Source organism: Eschrichtius robustus, chromosome 6 (assembly GCF_028021215.1).
Source record: "Eschrichtius robustus isolate mEscRob2 chromosome 6, mEscRob2.pri, whole genome shotgun sequence".
NCBI lineage: Eukaryota > Metazoa > Chordata > Mammalia > Artiodactyla > Eschrichtiidae > Eschrichtius > Eschrichtius robustus.
Window position 1 is genome coordinate 32,627,664 of NC_090829.1, and position 22,007 is coordinate 32,649,670.

General features: G+C 38.1%; 1 protein-coding gene across 1 annotated transcript in view; it reads left to right on the forward strand.

Annotated features, from left to right (window-relative positions):
• Positions 1-20,479, forward strand: part of SUCNR1 (succinate receptor 1) — a 52,845-nt gene extending 32,366 nt beyond the window's left edge. The window contains 1 exon segment of the mRNA XM_068545633.1: positions 19,490-20,479. Coding sequence (XP_068401734.1) covers positions 19,490-20,479 — 990 coding nt within the window.
• The last annotated feature ends 1,528 nt before the right edge of the window (positions 20,480-22,007 follow it).

The window sequence follows — 22,007 nt, forward strand, 5'->3', positions numbered from 1 at the left end:
GAAGTTTGCCTCCAGGGCCTGTGCTCTTAACCAGTACACTGTATTACCTATTAGTAAATTATACTGCAAACTTACTGCTTTCAAAGTTTCATTTCTCCTCAACCAGTAAATTTCAACATGTCACTGTTTCTAAAACAAAACAAAACAAGACCAAAAGCAAAAAAAAAGGAAAAACCCAAAACACTGTCCCCATTGAAAATTTGTGTGCTGAATAGAAATATTTCCTAGGAGGTTTGTACTCTCACAGGCAAGACTGCTACATAATTTGCAGAGTCCAGTGCAAAATAAAATTAGAGGACCCCACTTTAAAAAGTTATTAAGCATCCCAATTAGAATGTGACAGTAGAGCATTAAGTCAAGTGTGTGGTCCTGTGGAGCATGAGACCCTGTGCGACTAAAAGGTAGTCCACCCATGACATGGGCCCAAGCAGGGCCCATAACCCCATACCTGGCCTCGGCCCAACACATCTGTCCTATTGTAGACTCCAATGAAGCCTCGTAATGGAACAGAAGTACTGGAGACCTCTTATTGAGTCTGTCTCAGAATCACTCTAGTTTTTCCATTGAGAGCACCCTGAGGCAATGGGACCTTTTGGTGAAGTAAGACTTGGGAGGGAAGCAAGGCTACCAGATCTGCTGTGAAAAAGGAGAAGCAGAGACCAGATTTTATCTTAGCAGTCCAGAGTGAGATAGTGGTCAGGATGTGGGGAGAAGAAAGAGGAAGTTCTGGGGAACTCCCACTATCCCACAAAGAGGGAATCACGCTTGCCTCCCATCAGAATGGTGGCAGAAACCTGTAAAATATATCCATTTATCTTGGTCATTTGGATGGGGGGGTCCATGTTAATTTTGTTTAAAATTAGTAAGCCTGGCACTGGTCATTCAAATGCTTTGTGTTTTGCACTCTTAAAATTGTAGACAAAAAATAATGTTTTTAGTCTTCCTTCTAAAAGTAGAAAAGAGTTGCATTTCTGAAAAATAGTTGTCATTAATTTTTTTTTAAATAAATTTATTTATTTATTTATTTTTGGCTCCATTGTGTCTTCGTTGCTGTGTGCGGGCTTTTTCTAGTTGTGGCGAGCAGGGGCTACCCTTTGTTGTGGTGCGCAAGCTTCTCATTGTGGTGGCTTCTCTTGTTGCAGAGCATGGGCTCTACGTGCTCAGGCTTCAGTACTTGTGGCACACGGGCTCAGTAGTTGTGGTTCAAGGGTTCTAGAGCTCAGGCTCAGTAGTTGTGGCACATGGGCTTAATTGCTCCAAGGGCATGTGGGATCTTCCCGGACCAGGGCCCGAACCTGTGTCCCCTGCGTTGGCAGGTGGATTCTTAACCACTGCGCTACCAGGGAAGTCCCAGTTGTCATTAATTTTTGATCTTTGATTCAATCTGTGGTGTACATCAAAAGTATTGTCATTCTATATTGGAGGCAATCAAGAATTAGAGCAGGGGGCTTCCCTGGTGGCGCAGTGGTTGAGAATCTGCCTGCCAATGCAGGGGACACGGGTTCGAGCCCTGGTCTGGGAAGATCCCACATGCCGCGGAGCAACTAGGCCCATGAGCCACAACTACTGCGCCTGCGCGCCTGGAGCCTGTGCCCCGCAACAAGAGAGGCCGCGACAGTGAAAGGCCCGTGCACCGCAATGAAGAGTGGCCCCCGCTTGCCACAACTAGAGAAAGCCCTCTCATAGAAACAAAGACTCAACACAGCAAAAAATAAAATAAATAAATAAAGTAAATAAATAAATAAGTCAGGAGCTCTAAAAAAAAAAAAGAATTAGAGCAGGTTTGAATCAAAATACATAGGTTTAAACTCAGGTCCCTCTCTTTACTGATTCTGTGATCTTGAGAAAGTTACTTAACCTCTCTGAGCCTCAGTGTTTTTTAATCTGTAAAGTGAGAAAACTTTAGAAATAATAAACAACCTCAGAGGATCTTTACAAGTATTCAATACATAAAGGTGCTTAGTGCAATACCTGGCACATCACAAGAATTCAACAAATTATAGAGACATTATTTCATATAAATATGCATACATTTCATATATGAGTACATTTGTATTTCATGTATGTATATACTTTTAAGTGTATAGTATAGGTAAACAAATACATATGTGTGTATACTTATAAAATATATTTTTTAGGTTTCTGAGTTTTGAGTTCTTGTATATCAGAGAAGGGGAAATACTTGGCTAGGAGGACTGGCTGCAGTAGTTTATTCTGGGGCTTCTGTCTGTCACTGCCAATTGAACATTCAACTTTTATGGCATTCAAATTAAATTACTACTGCCTGCACAATTAGGAACTTTTTCAGCATCATCCCTATGCTTCAAATCAAGCAGACTGAGTGTTTACTTGAGTATAAATGTAATGTAACCCAAAGAAAAAGCCAGGTGTGTTTCCTGTTTGAAATGGTGGTTATGTGTTTCCAGGTGTTATGCAGAGCATTGATTGGGACGCATAAATTGCCTTCTATTGAGGTTATCTTACTTAACTGCCACCTCTCTCCCTAATCCCTAGCTACCTGATGTATTTTTTATGTGTCTCTTGTTTTTAATCACTGAAAATAAAATGGGAAATACCTGAAGCTCTAGTATCCCTTTTGATAGTACACTGACAGCATATATCCAGCTTTCCCTCCAAAATTTCAGTTTTATAGTTCCCTCAAATTTGTTGAGAACAGCTGTTTAGTTATTATATGCCTAATACAGAATTCGCCAAAATTTGCGAATTTGAAAAATGAAGAAAAAACAGAAGCAATTGTAAACCCGACATAAACAGTGCTTTACCTGTTTCTTATTATTTAAATATGCAAATAAACATGAAAATAATGAGTGCTTCTCTGTTGTTTTGCTAGTGAATAGAATAATTTCAACAGCAGTCTTTTTAAAACCTATATGTGAAATGTGTTTTCCATGAAATGAGTCATTTGTTTTGTGTCTCAACTTCTCAGGAAGTTCGCTTACATGAACGTCTGACTTGGAGGCTTGACTGAAGAAATTTCTCCTGGACTTTTGAATTATTAATCTTGGCTGCATGATATGCAAATCAGACTGCACTAACTATGGCCAGCAGCACAGCACTGGGTCAGAAGCTGTGTTAAGCGGCTGGTAAAGAATTTCTGTCAAGGGATCAGGGCCTTCTGACACAATGGTAAGCTCTAATGCAACTCATGTTGTCCAGGTATATAAAGTAATGCTAGACCTCCCATTTGTTAAGGGTTTCTTTTAAAAGTGTCCTGTGAACAATTAAGGTTTTAAATAATGTTTAAATGAACTGTCTGAACTGTCATTTGTAAGTACATGTAGAACAGCAAAAGAAAGGAAGTCATAGTTGTTTCCTCATTTATTTTCTACCAAATTTTGTCTTGTTTTAATTGCCAAATACTAAATTTATTTTATTAAATTTAATACTAAATTTATTTTATTTTATTTTATTGCCAAATACTAAATTTATTGTATTAAGTACTAAATTTATTTTATAAATTTTATTAAATTTATTTTATTAAATTTATTTTATTTAATAATGTCTTGGTTACTGATATTTCAACAAAAAGAGTAATTGGATTTACTTAAATGCATATAACTACTTATAGAATGTAATTTAAAGTTTCTAAATCAGATGAAAGAATCTAGTCTATAATATTTGCATGTTCAGAAAATAATGTGTTGGAGGAAATTTTAAGGCATTCTAAAAATGAAATTTAGCATTTATGTTTGTAAAAATTACATTATTCAAGAATATATATAGTTCACCAAGGAAAAAAAGAAAATTGCAGAAACTATTGCTATTACACCTTTCAGAACTTTTAATAATTGGTGAAGTATTTTTAAAGAACTTCATAAACACACAAGTTGATACCATACTATCACTTTTTAATATCTTGATTTCTGATATAATTTTTGGAATATATAAAAATATATTAAAAATGAAGTCATCAATATTAAGTGATTGTATATTTTCAGTGTAAATATTTTCATTCAGTTTATCAATGAAAAATTAATTTGTTTATAAATACTTATGTTGCTATATAAATTTGTCTTGTAGTTAAGAATTAAAATTTCATAAATGTTCTTTGTTTAATTGTGATGATTATAAGAAAAAGCAGTTTAAAAGCTAACAGACTATCAAACATATTTTTAAATTTAAGTTTTTAAAATGTTCATTTTTAAAAGGCTGAATACAATTAAAGTGAAAGAAACATTATTCCCAAATTAAAAATGAGAACTACTGATCTGCTTATGTAAGTAAATTGAATGTTATTTATAGTTTAATACCTCTAAGAGGTTTGGATATATTTTTATAAATATAATTAAAGATTTCACTTTAATTGCCAATATCTAAAGGAAAAAAAAAACTGTTAAAAATAATTAATCCAAATCAGCTATAACCTATTTATTATGATTTCTATTTCCTAAAAATTAAAAATATAACCACTACAAAGCAGAAGAGAAATATTAATTTTTCATGAGAGAAGTTCCTCTTCAACAGGAATTTTGCTTAAAGGACTAGCTTACTTCATCAATTTGTAGAATTGTGATGGCCACACTAAAAACACATGCAGCTACAAATATCATCCAATTTGAAATCTAAAATCTGTGGGTCCTGATGAGGTTAAATTGGTTTGCAAATATTAGACAACCTTACCTTTATAAAACCACAAATTACTAATATTGGACTTAGAAAAATTATTTTAAGAACGAAATAAATGTATCAAAAAAGCAGATTATAAAACATCATAAAGAGTATAATATCATTTTTGTAAAGATAAATTCAAGTATATATTAAAGTGTAGGAGGGTATCCAAATATTAGGAGCGGTTGGTTATAGAAATTTTTGATTTTTTTTTTTTTTTTTTTTTTTGCCTATCTGCCTTTTCTGAGTGAGTGTTACATAATAACAGGTGTTTTTAAAAGTTATTCTTTAAAAAAAGAATGAAGCAACCACTCTAAGCAGGACAATGGTAAGTCATTCACTTCCCTTATTCTAGTTGTGGTATTTTTTATCCCTGCTACCTCCCTTAATCTCCCAATCCCAGTGGATGACTCAAAAGCAGAAGAATTCTCTGTGGCATCAACATGGCCCCTACCTGCCCGAGTGGTAGCTATTGGTAATCTGGCTTCTAGTTATACAAGTCTTCATGGATGTATTTTTCTTCCATGGCAGACAAACCTTTATGCTACACATAAGCTACTGACATAAGTCAGTACATTTAAGAACTGACTAGGCAGAAAGATAAGAATTATGACTAGAAAAGGAGGAAATACAAAAATAAAACAAGTAAGTTTCTTGTCATAATGAGACTTCCTATTGTCTTAATATTCATTTGAGTGTGTGCATCAGCGTTTTGAGTATTCCCAAAATAGAGTTGCCTAGAACTGAGCGTTGAGAAACTCCAATATTTACAACTTGGGCAAAGAAGGATTAGACCGTAAAAGAGTCTACAAAGAGAGGAAGGAGGACAAGGAGATTGCCATGTCATAGAAGGCAAGGAAGGGAGAACTTCCAGAAATTGTGGAATGGGAAGTTGCTGGGAATAGAGTAAAAAATAATATTGAAAAATTACCAATGAGCTAGAAACTAAAGCCTATTATTATTTTTTAAAAGACCATTGACCTTCGGCTGTATTCCTAAGAATTTTTAATTTTTAATATTATACATGCTGATCTGCAGGAAAAAAATAGGAAGTCCAGATAAACCAAAAGGAGAAAGGACACAATAAAAATTATCTGGAATCTCATCACTAGGGATAAAAGTATTAATACTTTGGTACATGTCCTAAGCTTTCTAAGGTTTATTAATTTCAGATGTAAATTTCTAATTTTTTTTGTTAATTTTCATCTAAAAAATTGAGTTTAGAAGATATATATATCAAATTTTACCTTCTACAGCAATACGCCTAAATCACAGCTATCACTCCTCCAGTTGCCAGTTTTGAATGTTTGTCATACTATATGCAGCATCATCTTTTATAGGAAAATAGAGCACGGAGCTTAATTTGGTGGACTTACTACTTATCTGACCTGGAGGAAATACTTATAAAGATGTTTTGTAAACAGTCAAGTGTTTATATTCCTCTTTCCACTGAGCAAGCATTTACAGACCATCTACTTACCTGGTAGTCACTGTACCAGGTGTAGAAGGTAAACTGTGAGTAAGATAAAGGTGTGAGAAATGCTAAGAGCAAGATAAGTATACAATGCGGCGGGGAGGGGGTGCTAATTAGACTAGGGAGTCAGAGATCCTATCTTGGGAAACCCACACTTAAATTGAGGTCTGAAAGAAGTGTAGATGTAAGACAGAGTATGTGATGGAGCAAGGATCGTAGGGGGAAAGTGTTAGAGAAAAATTCAATGAATTGAACATTAGGAAAGTTCTCTGTGCATTCAAAGAGCAGGAAGAAAGATGAGAAAGGAGGAGAATAATACCAGGTGAGGCTGAAGTGGAGTCCAGGAGCCAGACCATGCAGGGCTTGAAGTCTCTTTAAAAATTTTGGACTTTATTCCTTAGACAGTGAAAAGTCATTGAAACGTTTTGGTTGAGGAGAGTAATATGACTGGAATTTTGATTGTAGTTTTTTTTAAGATTGTTTAGCTATCATGTTGAAGGTAGATTAAAAGGGGGCAAGAGAAGATGTGAGGAGACCATGGAAGGATATGGTATGGTCCAAGATGATAGTAGCCCGGATTAGAATGGTGATGAAGGAGATGGAGCAATAGTGGTGAATTTGAGAAATAGCCAGACATTATAGTCAACGAGACATGGATAGTTTAGTTGTTATTGGAGGTGAGCAACAGATGACTTCAAGGATGTTGCTCGGATGTCTGAGGTGACCACCTGGGTAAATGGTGTGGCCATTCACTGAGTTAGGTGGAGGTACAGCAAGACTGAGAAGGAAGTTGGAGAGCTTATGTAGGATTTCTGGAGGTAGAGGTGCCTCTGAGAGATCAATCCGTGGTAATAAGTATAAACCACTAGAGCTTATAAGACAGGTCTGTGCTGGGATAAACATTGAGAGGTTGATATGTGGATGGTCATTAAAGATAGAAAGTGGATGAGATCATCCGGGCAGAGCCTAGATAAAGAAGGTGTTCAGTACTGATCCTTGAGGAACTTAACATTTAATGCTTAACACGAAAAGGCTTAGGTCACAAAAGAGCCTGCAAAGAACAACCAGGGAGAAAGAAGGAAAACTAGGAGACTGTCAAGTCAGAGAAGGCAAAGGAAGAGAGTGCTTCCAGAAGTTATGGTACGAAAAACAGCTGAGAAGTCAAGTAAGAAGATGACTGAAAAATGAGCATTAGATGGAGGAACGTGGAGGCTATTTTGGTGGAATGATGGATCAGGAGCCAAATTAGAGTATGTTGAAAAGGGAATAGGGTGTCAGGATGTCAAAACAATTAGTGAAGACAGCTATTTTTGTTGCTCAAGGTATGACAAGGAGAGAAACGTGTGAAACCAGGGAGAGTTGTTGATGTCTTATCTATGCCTTGTTTATCTTTTTTTTCTTTTTTAAACTTAACTTTTATTTTATATTGGAGTATAGCTGATTTACAATGTTGTGTTAGTTTCAGGTGTATAGCAAAGTGGTTCAGATATACATATACAGATATCCATTCTTTTTCAGATTCTTTTCCCATATAGGTTATCACAGAATATTGAGTAGAATTCCCTGTGCTATACAGTAGGTCCTTGTTGGTTATCTATTTTATACATAGTAGTGTGTATATGTTCATCCCAAACTCCTAATTTATCCCTCCCCCGCTCACCTTTCCCCTTTGGTAATCATTAATGTATTTTTGAAGTCTGTGAGTCTGTTTCTGTTTTGTAAATAAGTTCATTTGTGTCATATTTTAGATTCCACATATAAGGGATATATGATATTTGTCTTTCTCTGTCTGACTTACTTCACTTAGTATGATACAGATGCATTCTTATTAACTAAAGTCCACATTAGAGATATGCATTAGAGATCACTCTTTGTGTTGCACATTCTCTGGGTTTGGATGACGCATAATGACAAGTATCCACCATTCCAGCATCATACAGAATAGTTTCACTGTCCTAAAAATCCTTTGTGCGCCACCTGATCATCCTTCCCTCCCTCCCCCCAAACCCCTGGTAACCCCTGATCTTTTTATTATCCTTATAGTTTTGCATTTTCCAGAATGTCATAGAGTTGGAATCACAGAATGTAGCCTTTTCAGATTGGCTTCTTTCGCTTGTTCATATGCATTTAAGGTTCCTCCATATCTTTTCATGGCTTGCTAGCTCATTTGATTTCAGCACTGAATGATATTCCATTGTCTGGATGAACCACCGTTTATTTATCCATTCACCTGCCAAGGGACATCTTGATTGCCTCCAAGTTTTGGCATTTGGGAATAAAGCTGCCATAAACATCTGTGTGTGTATTTTTTGTGGGCCTACGTTTTCAACTCCTTTAGGTAAACACCAAGGAACGTGATTGCTGGATGTTACGGTAAGAGTATGTTTAGTTTTGTATGAAACTGCCAAACTATCCCTGAAAGCGACTGCACCATTTTGCATCCCCACCAGCAAAGAATAAGAGCTCCTGTCGCTGCCCCATATCCTCACAGATACTTGGTGGGTAGTGTTTTTGGATTTTAGCTACTCTAATAGGTGTGCAGTAGTTTCTCACTGTTGTTTTAATTAGCAACTCCCTAAGAACATACGATGTGAAGCATCTTTTCATATGCTTATTTTCCATCTGTATCTCTTTTTTGGTGAGGTGTCTGATCAGATCTTTGGCCCATTTAAAAAATTGGCGTGTTTTTTCTTATTGCTGTGTGTTAAGAGGTCTTTGTATATCTTAGACACCCATCCTTTATCGGTTACATGCTTTGCAAATATCTTCTCCCGGTCTGTGGCTTGTCTTTTCATTCTCTTAATCAAATATACATTTTGAGTAGTGATACCATGTAGGGAATAAGTTCATAGCTTTCAAAGTGGCTACATTTAGTTGATGAAGAAATTTCCCTAATTCTCAGTATGGCTCGTTTGGAGCAGAAAACTTTATATTTGGGTGTTTGGGAGTGGTTGCTAAAAATTGCGTCTTACTTTATGCCTGTGAGTCCTCCTGCTGACCAGGAGGGCCTTGCTGGCTGAAGACAGTATTCCTGCCAATATGCAGGCTCATTCCTAGAAATTCCTTGTGGCCACCACATGGCCTCTGACTGAGGTCTCTCCTCACTAATCCATTCTGCTACCAGCTGCCAGACTAATCTTAAAATACTGCTTTCATCACCACCTAGTGATTCCCTGTTGCCTGTCTCAGCAAGTCTAAACAATTGGCTTCCCTTCTTATGGTCTTTTTATTTATTTATTTATTTATTAACATCTTTATTGGAGTATAATTGCTTTACAATGGTGTGTTAGTTTCTGCTTTATAACAACGTGAATCAGCTATACATATACGTATATCCCCATATGTCCTCCCTCTTGCGTCTCCCTCCCACCCTCCCTATCCCACCCCTCTAGGTGGTCACAAAGCACCGAGCTGATCTCCCTGTGCTATGCAGCTGCTTCCCACTAGCTATCTATTTTACATTTGGTAGTATATAGAATTCCGTACAACTCTCTCACTTCGTCCCAACTTACCCTTCCTCCTCCCCGTATCCTCAAGTCCATTCTCTACGTCTGCGTCTTTATTCCTGCCCTGCCCCTAGGTTGTTGAGAAACTTGTTTTTTTTTTTTTAGATTCCATATATATGTGTTAGCATACAGTATTTGTTTTTCTCTTTCTGACTTACTTCACTCTGTATGACAGACTCTAGGTCTATCCACCTCACTACAAATAACTCAATTTCGTTTCATTCTATGGCAGAGTACTATTCCGTTGTATATTCGTGCCACATCTTCTTTATCCATTCATCTGTCAATGGACACTCAGGTTGCTTCCATGTCCTGGCTATTGTAAATAGAGCTGCAATGAACATTGTGGTACATGACTCTTTTTGAACTATGGTTTTCTCAGGGTATATACCCAGTAGTGGGAGTGCTGGGTTGTATGGCAGTTCTATGTTTACTTTTTTAAGGAACCTCCATACTGTTCTCCATAGTGGCTGTATCAATTTACATTCCCACCAACAATGCAAGAGGGTTCCCTTTTCTCCATACCCTCTCCAGCATTTATTGTTTATAGATTTTTTGATGATGCCCATTCTGACTGGTGTGAGGTGATACCTCATTTTAGTTTTGGTTTGCATTTCTGTAATGATTAGTGATGTTGAGCATCCTTTCATGTGTTTGTTGGCAATCTGTATATCTTCTTTGGAGAAATGTCTATTTAGGTCTTCTGCCCATTTTTTGATTGGGTTTTTTGTTTCTTTGATATTGAGCTGCATGAGCTGCTTGTAAATTTTGGAGATTAATCCTTTGTCAATTGCTTCATTTGCAAATATTTTCTCCCATTCAGAGGGCTGTGTTTTCGTCTTGTTTATGGTTTCCTTTGCTGTGCAAAAGCTTTTAAGTTTCATTAGGTCCCATTTGTTTATTTTTGTTTTATTTCCATTTCTCTACAAGGTGGGTCAAAAAGGATCTTGTTGTGATTTATGTCAAAGAGTGTTCTGCCTATGTTTTCCTCTAAGAGTTTTATAGTGTCTGGCCTTACATTAAGGTCTTTAATCTATTTTGAGTTTATTTTTATGTATGGTGTTAGGGAGTGTTCTAATTTCATTCTTTTACAGATAGCTGTCCAGTTTTCCCAGCACCACTTATTGAAGAGGCTGTCTTTTCTCCATTGTATATTCTTGCCTCCTATCAAAAATAAGGTGACCATATGTGCGTGGGTTTATCTCTGGGCTTTCTATCCTGTTCCATTGATCTATATTTCTGTTTTTGTGCCAGTACCATATTGTCTTGATTACTGTAGCTTTGTAGTATAGTCTGAAGTCAGGGAGCCTGATTCCTCCAGCTCCATTTTTTTTTTTTCAAGATTGCTCTGGCTATTCGGGGTCTTTTGTGTATCCATACAAATTGTGAAATTTTTTGCTCTAGTTCTGTGAAAAATGCCATTGGTAGTTTGATAGGGATTTCATTGAATGCATAGATTGCTTTGGGTAGTATAGGCATTTTCACAATGTTGATTCTTCCAATCCAGAAACATGGTATATCTCTTCATCTGTTTGTAGCCTCTTTAATTTCTTTCATCAGTGTCTTATGGTTTTCTGCATACAGATCTTTCGTCTCCTTAGGTAAACATTCCTAGGTATTTTATTCTTTTTGTTGCAATGATAAATGGGAGTGTTTCCTTAATTTCTCTTTCAGATTTTCCATCACTAGTGTATAGGAATGCAAGAGATTCTATGCATTAATTTTGTATCCTGCTACTGTACCAAATTCATTGATTAGCTCTAGGAGTTTTCTGGTAGCATCTTTAGGATTCTCTATGTATAGTATCATGTCATCTGCAAACAATGACAGCTTTACTTCTTCTTTTCCAACTTGGATTCCTTTTATTTCATTTTCTTCTCTGATTGATGTGGCTAAAAGTTCCAAAACTATGTTGAATAATAGTGGCGAGTGTGGGCAACCTTGTCTTGTTCCTAATCTTAGTGGAAATGGTATCAGTTTTTCCCACTGAGAATGATGTTGCCTGTGGGTTTGTCATATACGCCCTTTATTATGTTGAGGTACGTTCCCTCTATGCCTACTTTCTGGAGGGTTTTTATCATAAATGGGTGTTGAATTTTGTCTAAAGCTTTTTCTGCATCTATTGAGATGATCATATGGTTTTTCTCCTTCATTTTATTAATATGGTGTATCACATTGATTGATTTGCATATATTGAAGAATACTTGCATTCCTGGGATAAACCCCACTTGATCATGGTGTATGATCCTTTTAATGTGTTGTTGGATTCTGTTTGCTAGTATTTTGTTGAGGATTTTTGCATCTGTTTTCATCAGTGATATTGGCCTGTAGTTTTCTTTCTTTGTGACATCTTTGTCTGGTTTTGGTATCAGGGTGATGGTGGTCTCGTAGAGTGAGTTTGGGAGTGCTCCTTCCTCTACTATATTTTGGAAGAGTTTAAGAAGGATAGGTGTTAGCTCTTCACTAAATGTTTGAGAGAATTCGCCTGTGAAGCCATGTGGTCCTGGGCTTTTGTTTGTTGGAAGATTTTTAGTCACAGTCTCAATTTCAGTGCTTGTGATTGGTCTGTTTATATTTTCTATTTCTTTCTGCTTCAGTCTCGGAAGGTTGTGATTTTTTAAGAATTTGTCCATTTCTTCCAGGTTGTCGATTGTATTGGCATATAGTTGCTTGTAGTAATCTCTCATGATCCTCCGTATTTCTGCAGTGTCAGTTGTTACTTCTCCTTTTCATTTCTAATTTTATTGATTTGAGTCTTCTCCCTTTTTTTCTTGATGAGTCTGGCTAATGGTTTATCAATTTTGTTTATCTTCTCAAAGAACCAGCTTTTAGTTTTATTAATCGTTGCTATTGTTTCCTTCATTTCTTTTTCATTTATTTCTGCTGTGATCTTTATGATTTCTTTCCTTCTGCTAACTTTGGGGTTTTTTTGTTCTTCTTTCTCTAATTGCTTTAGGTGCAAGGTTAGGTTGTTTATTTGAGATGTTTCTTGTTTCTTGAGGTGGGATTGTATTGCTATAAACTTCCCTCTTAGAACTTCTTTTGCTGCATCCCATAGGTTTTAGGTTGTCACGTTTTCACTGTCATTTGTTTCTAGGTATTTTTTTATTTCCTCTTTGATTTCTCCAGTGATCTCTTGGTTATTAAGTAGTGTATTGTTTAGCCTCCATGTGTTTGTATTTTTTACAGATTTTTACTGTAATTGATATCTAGTCTCATAGCGTTGTGGTCAGAAAAGATACTTGATACGATTTCAATTTTCTTAAATTTACCAAGGCTTGATTTGTGACCCAAGATATGATCTATCCTGGAGAATGTTCCATGAGCACTTGAGAAGAAAGTGTATTCTGTTGTTTTGGATGGAATGTCCTATAAATATCAATTAACTCCACCTTGTTTAATGTATCATTTAAGGCTTGTGTTTCCGTATTTATTTTCACTTTGGATGATCTGTCCTTTGGTGAAAGTGGGGTGTTAAAGTCGCCTACTATGATTTTTTTAGTGTTGATTTCCATTTTTATGGCTGTTAGCATTTGCCTTATGTATTGAGGTGCTCCTGTTGAGTGCATAAATATTTACAATTGTTATATCTTCTTCTTGGATTGATCCCTTGATCATTATGTAGTGTCCTTCTCTGTCCCTTGTAATAGTCTTTATTTTAAAGTCTATTTTGCCTGATATGAGAATTGCTACTCCAGCTTTATTTTGATGTCCATTTGCATGGAATATCTTTTAAAATCCCTTCACTTTCAGTCTATATGTGTCCCTAGGTCTGAAGTGGGTCTCTTGTAGACAGAATATATATGCGTCTAGGTTTTGCATCCATTCAGCCAGTCTATGTCTTTTGGTTGTAGCACTTAATCCACTTACGTTTAGGTAAATATTGATATGTATGTTCCTATTACCATTTTCTTAATTGTCTTGGGTTTGTTATTGTAGGTCTTTTCCTTCTCTTGTGTTTCCTGCCTAGAGAAGTTCCTTTAGCATTTGTTGTAAAGCTGGTTTGGTGGAGCTGAATTCTCTTAGCTTTTGTTTGTCTGTAAAGCTTTTAATTTCTCCATCAAATCTGTATGAGATCCTTGCTGGCTAGAGTAATTTTGGTTGTAGGTTTTTCTCTCTCATCACTTTAAATATGTCCTGCCAGTCCCTTCTGGCTTGCAGAGTCTCTGCTGAAAGATCAGCTGCTAACCTTATGGGGATTCCCTTGTATGTTATCTGTTGTTTTTCCCTTGCTGCTTTTAATATTTTTTCTTTGTATTTAACTTTTGATAGTTTGATTAATATGTGTCTTGGAGTGCTTCTCCTTGGATTTATCCTGTATGAGACTCTGCACTTCCTGGACTTGATTGACTATTTCCTTTCCCATACTAGGGATGTTTTCAACTATAATCTCTTCAAATATTTTCTCAGTCCCTTTCTTTTTCTCCTCTTCTTCTTGGACCCCTATAATTCGAATGTTGGTGCATGTTAATGTTGTCCCAGAGGTCTCTGAGACTGTCCTCAATTCTTGTCATTCTTTTTGCTTTATTCTGCTCTGCGGTAGTTATTCCCACTATTTTATCTTCCAGGTCACTTATCCGTTCTTCTGCCTCAGTTTTTTGCTATTGGTTCCTTCTAGAGAATTTTTATTTTCATTTATTGCGTTGTCCATCATTGTTTGTTTGCCCTTTAGTTCTTCTAAGTCCTTGTTAAGCGTTTCTTCTATTTTCTCCATTCTATTTCCAAGATTTTAGATAATCTTTACTATCATTACTCTGAATTCTGTTTCAGGTAGACTGTCGATTTCCTCTTCCTTTGTTTGGTCTGGTCGGTTTTTACCTTGCTCGTTCATCTGCTGTGTGTTTCTCTGTCTTCTCCTTTTGCTTAACTTACTGTGTTTGGGTTCTCCTTTTTGCAGGGTGCAAGTTCGTAGTTCCCGTTGTTTTTGGTGTCTGCCCCCAGTGGCTAAGTCTGGTTCAGTGGGTTGTGTAGGCTTCCTGGTGGAGGGGACTGGTGCCTGTGCTTTGGTAGGTGGGGCTGGACCTTGTCTTTCTGGTGGGCAGGACTGCATCCGGTGGTGTGTTTTGGGGTGTCTGTGACTTTATTATGATTTTAGACAGCCTCTCTGCTAATGGGTGGTGTTGTGTTCCTGTCTTGCTAGTTGTTTGGCATAGGGTGTCCAGCCCTGTAGCTTGCTGGTCGTTCAGTTGAGCTGGGTCTCAGCATTGAGATGGAGATATCTGGGAGAGCTTTCACCATTTGATATTACATGGAGCCAGGACGTCTCTGGTGGACCAATGTCTCAGCTCTCCCACCTCAGAGCCACATTCCTGACACCCGGCCAGAGCACCAAAACCCTGTCAGCCACTCAGCTCAGAAGTACAGGGAGAATGAAAGAAAGAAAGAAAGAAAGAAAGAAAGAAAGAAAGAAAGAAAGAAAGAAAGAAAGAAAGAAAGAAAGAAAGAAAGAAAGAAAGAAAGAAAGAAAGAAAGAAAGAAAGAAAGAAAGAAAGAAAGAGAGAGAGAGAGAGAGAGAGAGAGAGAAAGAAAGAAAGAAAGAAAGAAAGAAAGAAAGAAAAAAATAAAAGTTATTAAAATAAAAAATAATTATTAAAAATTAAAAAATTAAAAAGTAATTCAAAAAAGAAAAAAAAAAAAAAGAAAGATAGAAATAAGAGAGCACCAAACCAAAAAACAAATGCAGCAATGATAACAAGTGCTAAAATCTATACTAAAAAAAAAACAAAAAAACCGCCCCAAAACAGACAGACAGAACCCTAGGATAAATGGTAAAAGCAAAGCTATGCAGACAAAATCACACAAAGAACCATATAATACACACTCACAAAAAGAGAAAAAGGAAAAAATATATGTATATCTTTGCTCCCAAATTCCACTGCCTCAATTTTGGGATGATTCATTGTCTATTCAGGTATTCCACAGATGCAGGTACAGCAAGTTGATTGTGGAGATTTAATCCGCTGCTCCTGAGGCGGCTGGGAGAGATTTCCCTTTCTCTTCTTTGTTCGCACAGCTCCTGGGGTTCAGCTTTGGATTTGGACCCCCCTCTGCGTGTAGGTCTCCTGAGGGCGTCTCTCCTTCGCTCACACAGGACGGGGTTAAAGGAACAGCTGCTTCAGGGGCTCTGGCTCACTCAGGCCGGGGGGAGGGAGGGGTACGGATGCAGGGTGAGCCTGCGGTGGCAGAGGCCGGCGTGACGTTGCACCAGCCTGAGGTGCGCTGTGCGTTCTCCCGGGGAAGTTGTCCCTGGATCACGGGACCCTAGCAGTGGCGGGCTGCACTGGCTCCTGGGAGGGGAGGTGTGGAGAGTGACCTGTGCTCGCACACAGGCTTCTTGGTGGCTGCAGCAGCAGCCTTAGCGCCTCATGCCCGTCTCTGGGGTCCGTGCTGATAGCTGCTGCTTGTGCCTTTCTCTTGAGCTTGTTTAGGCGGTGCTCTGAATCCCCTCTCCTCGCTCACCCTGAAACAATGGTCTCTTGCCTCTTCGGCAGGTCCAGACCTTTTCCCAGACTCCCTCCCAGCTAGCCGTGGCGCACTAGCCCCCTTCAGGCTGTGTTCACGCTGCCAACCCCAGTCCTCTCCCTGGGATCCGACCTCCGAAGCCCGAGCCTCGGCTCCCAGCCCCCGCCCGCCCCTGCGGCTGAGCAGACAAGCCTCTCGGGTTGGTGAGTGCTGGTCGGCACCGATCTGTGCGGGAATTTCTCCGCCTTGCCCTCCGCACCCCTGTTGCTGCACTCTCCTCTGTGGCTCCAAAGCTCCCCCCTCCACCACCCCCGTCTCTGCATGCAAAGGGGCTTCCTAGTGTGCGGAGACCTTTCCTCCTTCACAGCTCCCTCCCACTGGTGCAGGTCCCGTCCCTATTCTTTTGTCTCTGTTTTTTCTTTTTCCTTTTGCCCTACCCAGGTACGTGGGGAGTTTCTTGCCTTTTGGGAAGTCTGAGGTGTTCTGCCAGCGTTCAGTGTTCTGTAGGAGTTGTTCCACATGTAGGTGTATTTCTGATGTATTTGTGGGGAGGAAGGTGATCTCCACGTCTTACTCTTCTGCCATCTTGAAGGTCTCCTATGTCTTGTTTTTAAGACTGACAAGATGAGAGTATCTAAATGATGATCAAAAGGATGCAGTTCAGGTGGAGAAGCTGAAGCGACAGAAAAGAGACAAGATGGATAACGTGTAGGAATCTTGAGAATTTGGGAATGAGTTGGATCTGGAGTAAGACCAGAGGAATAGATATTCTCTGTTGTCACAGGAAGGAAGGAGGAGAGGACAGTAACGGAGGAAGGAACCAGAGAGTGGACACCCAGTGAACGGGCTCTGTCTCAGGGATTTGTAGGAAAAACTCATCCATGATGAGTAGGACAGAGGTTTAAAACAATTGGAAAGTTATGACAATGAGACATGTAATAAGACGCGGGCAATGTGAGAGAGTAGAATCACATAACCTCAAACACAGAGTGAAACCAATTTGCTTGGTTCTTCAGCATCGTTCAATGTGTCTGCTGCCTGAGGAAGTTCCAATCTAGCTTCTTCTAGTGTTGGACTTTGTGGCAGGTTGCCATGGAAAGCCTTGAGGAGAGGCTCAGAGGAATTTAGGATGTTTTAAAGTAAGTGATTAAAAATAACTTATCAAAATATTGCATTTATCATATCTACAATTCCATGAATTATTTTTGTAAATAAAACACTCTCAAAGTAGCAGCGATCTTGGGAACTCCCTAGCAGTCCAGTGGTTAGGACTCTAGGACTCGGTGCTTTCACTACAGGGGAGCTTGGATCAATCCCTGGTTGAGGAACTAAGATTCCGGAAGCCTCGTGGCACAGCAAAAAAAAAAAAAAAGTAGCAGTGATCTTCAACTGAAACAAAACACTTGAATTTGACAAAAATCAATAAAAGTTCTCCAGATGCCTTAATTTCAGAAAATTCTGCTCAGTGTTTACATGCTTCCCAGAAGAGGCAGTTCAGATGCATTTGTTCTTATTTTGCTCTAGTTACCAAAATACTATACTAAGAGAATCATTTGATTGCAAGTAACACTCTGAGGCCTATTCGATAGGAAATTTTTAGAAAATTTTATTTTCAACCTTGCTTTTTTTTACTAGAAATAAGTAGGATTTAATATTTCAAAATGGCAATCCAGTACCTTTTTAAGAAATTCAATTCTTTAGTCTATCCAACCACAAATAATCTTGCCTCTTTAAAGAGAGAAAGTGGCAGGTGAGCAAGACTTTTGAAGTTTGAATGAATCAGATCGCTTATTTTCATGGTCCCTATTCAGAAGGGGCTATGATTGAGGTCTATTACTAAATGTATGACCTTTCAAGACTCAGTGACTTTGTGTGTAAAGTGAAAGTAGTAACAATCCCCAGTCCCTTATGTCACTGTATTAAATGAGATAATCCTTGGAAAGTGGTGAGCACAGTGCCTAGTACACTATAAGCTTTCAGTAAATAGTGGCCACTGGTATTATTATTACTAATATTTTCAGCTTCATATTTTAAATTTTTAAAATCCTGTTTTAACACTGGAGTTGTACAGATTCTATTAAATGTTAAGACTACTATTTTGAGCACTATACTTGTTGCTAGGTCTGCCATAACAAAATGTTTTGGATTGGGTGGCTTAAACAACAGAAACTTACTTTCTCACAGTTCTAGAGGCTAGAAATCCAAGATCAAGGTGTCGGCAGGTTTGGTTTCTCTTGAGGCCTCTCTCTTTGGCTTGCAGATGGCTGTCTTCTGACTATGTCCTCACATGGCCTTTCCTCTATGTGCGTGCATCCCTGCCGTCTCTTTCTCATCATATATGGACACAAACATATATGATCTCATGTAACCTTAATTACTTCTTTTAAGGTCCAGCTCCAAATATGGTTAAATTCTGAGGTACTGGGCTTTGGGACCTCACCATATGAATTTGTGGGGAGCACAATCCATCCCATAACAAGCATGCTGAAGTATGTAGTGAAAGATCACTGTGTGTGGTGCAATAGGCTGCAGGTCAAATTCTGGCTCTGGCATATGGTGACCTGTGATTAGTAGTTTAATTCTTCAACCCAGGTTGTTCTCACGTCTAGTAGGATGGAAGTGGGATTGAGTTAAATGGATTCTTCTGAAAATTAGAGATAATATTTGTGATGTGCTGGGCTTATAACATGTCAATAAATATGTTGTCTTGTTGCAAAAATTCTTAAAAACTGCCGTTGTGTTTTATAAACTTAAAACAACAAGCATAATCCTTTGTCAATATGGAAACATAATCAAAGCTATTAAAATTGCAAGACTGGAGTAATAAGAATCCCTGTTTCCTCTTCTAGGTTATGGTTCAATTAAATTTAACTCAGAGGATTTGTTGAACAACTGTGATATGCTAGGGACCACAGTCAATCCTGAAGACACACTTTGAATTCGACTCTTCACTTACTTCACTGCACTTTCTCTTGGCCTCCTTGCATTTGTCAAGTCCTCTATGCATGTTTCCACCTCTGGGCCTTTGCATGTGCTTTTCTTTATGTCTGATACTCTTTATCATGACATGATATGCACTTATTTGTTTATTTCCTGATTTTTCCCAAGAGAGTGTAAATTATTTGAGATGAGGAGCTTTGTTTTACTCATGGCTGTCATCCCGTGTCCAGCACATAGTTCAAAGGAACTCAATAAATATTTGTTGCAATAATATATTAGTGATATATATGTACATGATTATGTTTGTATACATATGCACTCCTTACTAATGTAACCAACTCTCTGCAGTTCAACTTTTAAGTGTTATTTGATGATGATGATGATGATGATGATGGAGGTGGTGATGATGTTCTGCACAGTTTTGTCCGCAGTCGTAGTCTAGTGATTCATCCTTATATTTTCTCTCTCTCTTCTTTAGGCATGGAATGCAACTTGTGAAAACTGGCAGGCAGTGGAGGCTGCTCTGGAAAAGTACTACCTTTCCATTTTTTACGGGTTTGAGTTTATTGTGGGAATCCTTGGGAATACTGCTGTTGTTTTCGGCTACCTCTTCTGCCTGAAGAACTGGAACAGCAGTAACATCTATCTCTTTAATCTCTCTATCTCTGACTTGGCTTTTTTGTGTACCCTCCCCATGCTGATGAGAAATTATGCCCAAGGAAAATGGACATATGGGGATGTGCTCTGCATAAGCAACCGATATGTACTTCATGCTAACCTCTACACCAGCATTCTTTTCCTCACTTTTATCAGCATCGATCGATACCTGCTCATGAAGTATCCTTTCCGGGAACACTTCCTGCAAAAGAAAAAGTTTGCTGTTTTAATCTCTTTGGCCATTTGGGGTTTAGTAACCTTAGAGCTCCTGCCCATACTTCCTCTTATAAATCCTGTTATAGCTTCCAAAGGCACCAACTGTACTGATTACGCAAGTTCTGGAGACCCCAGTAACGTCCTCATTTACAGCATGTGTCTAACCTTCTCGGGGTTCCTCATTCCTCTTTTTGTGATGTGCTTCTTTTATTTCAAGATTGGTCTCTTCCTAAAGCATAGGAGCAGGCAGCTCTCTACTGCGTTGCCCCTTGAGAAGCCTCTCACCTTAGTCATCATGGCAGTTGTGATCTTCTCCGTGCTTTTTACTCCCTATCACATCATGCGAAACGTGAGGATTGCTTCACGCTGGGGGATGTGGAAGCAGACCCCATGCACTAAGGCCACCATCAACTCTTTGTACATCGTGACTCGGCCGTTGGCCTTTCTGAACAGTGTCATCAACCCTGTCTTCTATTTCTTTATGGGAGATCACTTCAGGGAGATGTTGATGAATAAACTGAGACACCTCTTCTAGTCCCTTACATCCTTCAGAAGACGAGCTCATGGACTAACGTTTTCATTCAGGGAAAACTGAGGTGCTTGTGTAACAGATTGTTTTACACAGCAGCTGTAGGCCAGTTAGAGTTTGATTTAACTCACAGACATAAATCAGAGAGGGTCACAGATTTGATCCTGTTTTAAAGGCATGTTGGACCCAGGGTGTGTGAAAAGGAGCGGATGGGAAGTACTTATTGGTGTCTTGACCTAAGCACCAAAAGGAGTTGGACTAGCACTGTCTAATGTTGGAGCACATAAGTCCAAAACTCTAGGTGTTATAAGACCTTCTCAATCAGTGTAAAAGGAACAGAGATAGATAAAGCAGCAAGTTGTCTGTGTTTAATCACTGGTCAGATTGCAATAAAAACAATTTTGTTGGCACCATTCTGTATGTTATTCATACAATCCTATAACTTTGTGGGAGAACCAAATAATAGAAGGTTGGTCATATGCTATTAAATATTGTTGCTAGAAGTGCTCTTGAGCATATTTAGAGTAAACAGTAACAACGAGCAGGAAGCAATATAACGAGTTCAAGGATGCCTATATTTCTTTATATTGATCATGAATTGGGGTCAAATTGTAATTTTAAGCCCTTTTTTATTGTATGGTTTTTAATGAAAAGAATCCTATAAAATAGAAAGAGATGGTTTAATAAAGAGAGCGATATGAGATGGTTTAATAAAGAGAGAGATATATTTGAGCTTGGATCTCAGGGGACTTGGGTATAAATGATTTTATGAGAATGCTAGAGAGAGATACCAAGGATAACTGCAAAAATTCCAAAGTCATAGAACAAAGCACCTACCAGGAAACCCAAAGCAAGACAAAACAAAACAAAACAAAAGTGGGTGCACTGTTTTTATAATGAGTGTGCCATCTGGCATTTTATGATCACAGTTTGATTGTCAGTGCATGGAAATATATTAAGTTCATTAGCCTTCCTGATCTTGATTAAGTAGTAAACTTTAAAATATATTAATATCATAAAACCAGCAAGTAAGAGGAAATGAAATGGTAAGACCAAAATTTGTTGGGTTATTTTCCCTTTCAGAGGGAAAAAAAATCACAGTTTTTCCACCTCCCCACACACATTTTTTTTTTGTAAGCAATGGGATCATTTACAAGGACAACTTTATCTTGAGAGAGTGACTCACATCTTCAATGAGACTTATTTTCATAGAACATTACCTAAGACCATTGGAAGGAATGTCCTAAACAAAATGCATTATATGAACTTGCAAAATATATGGAACATTTATGTATATATCCATATAGATTATCTCAGGAGGGTTACTTGGACACCATTCCATGCCACAAAACAAATTTAGGGGAAAAAAATGAGTGCTGCATTAGCTATTTGAAGTCAAAAAGTATCACATAATAACTCACTTATTGATATAATAAAATGTTTGCATGGCCACATGTGTATGCTCTTTTCCTTGAGGCCATTAGCTGTAATGTGAAGGATAAAATAAGCCTTATGAGAGCAAAGACATAAAATTCCATTGTCCTTCCTGTTTTGAGATACTCTGGTAATATTATATTCTGACATTCCAAAAACC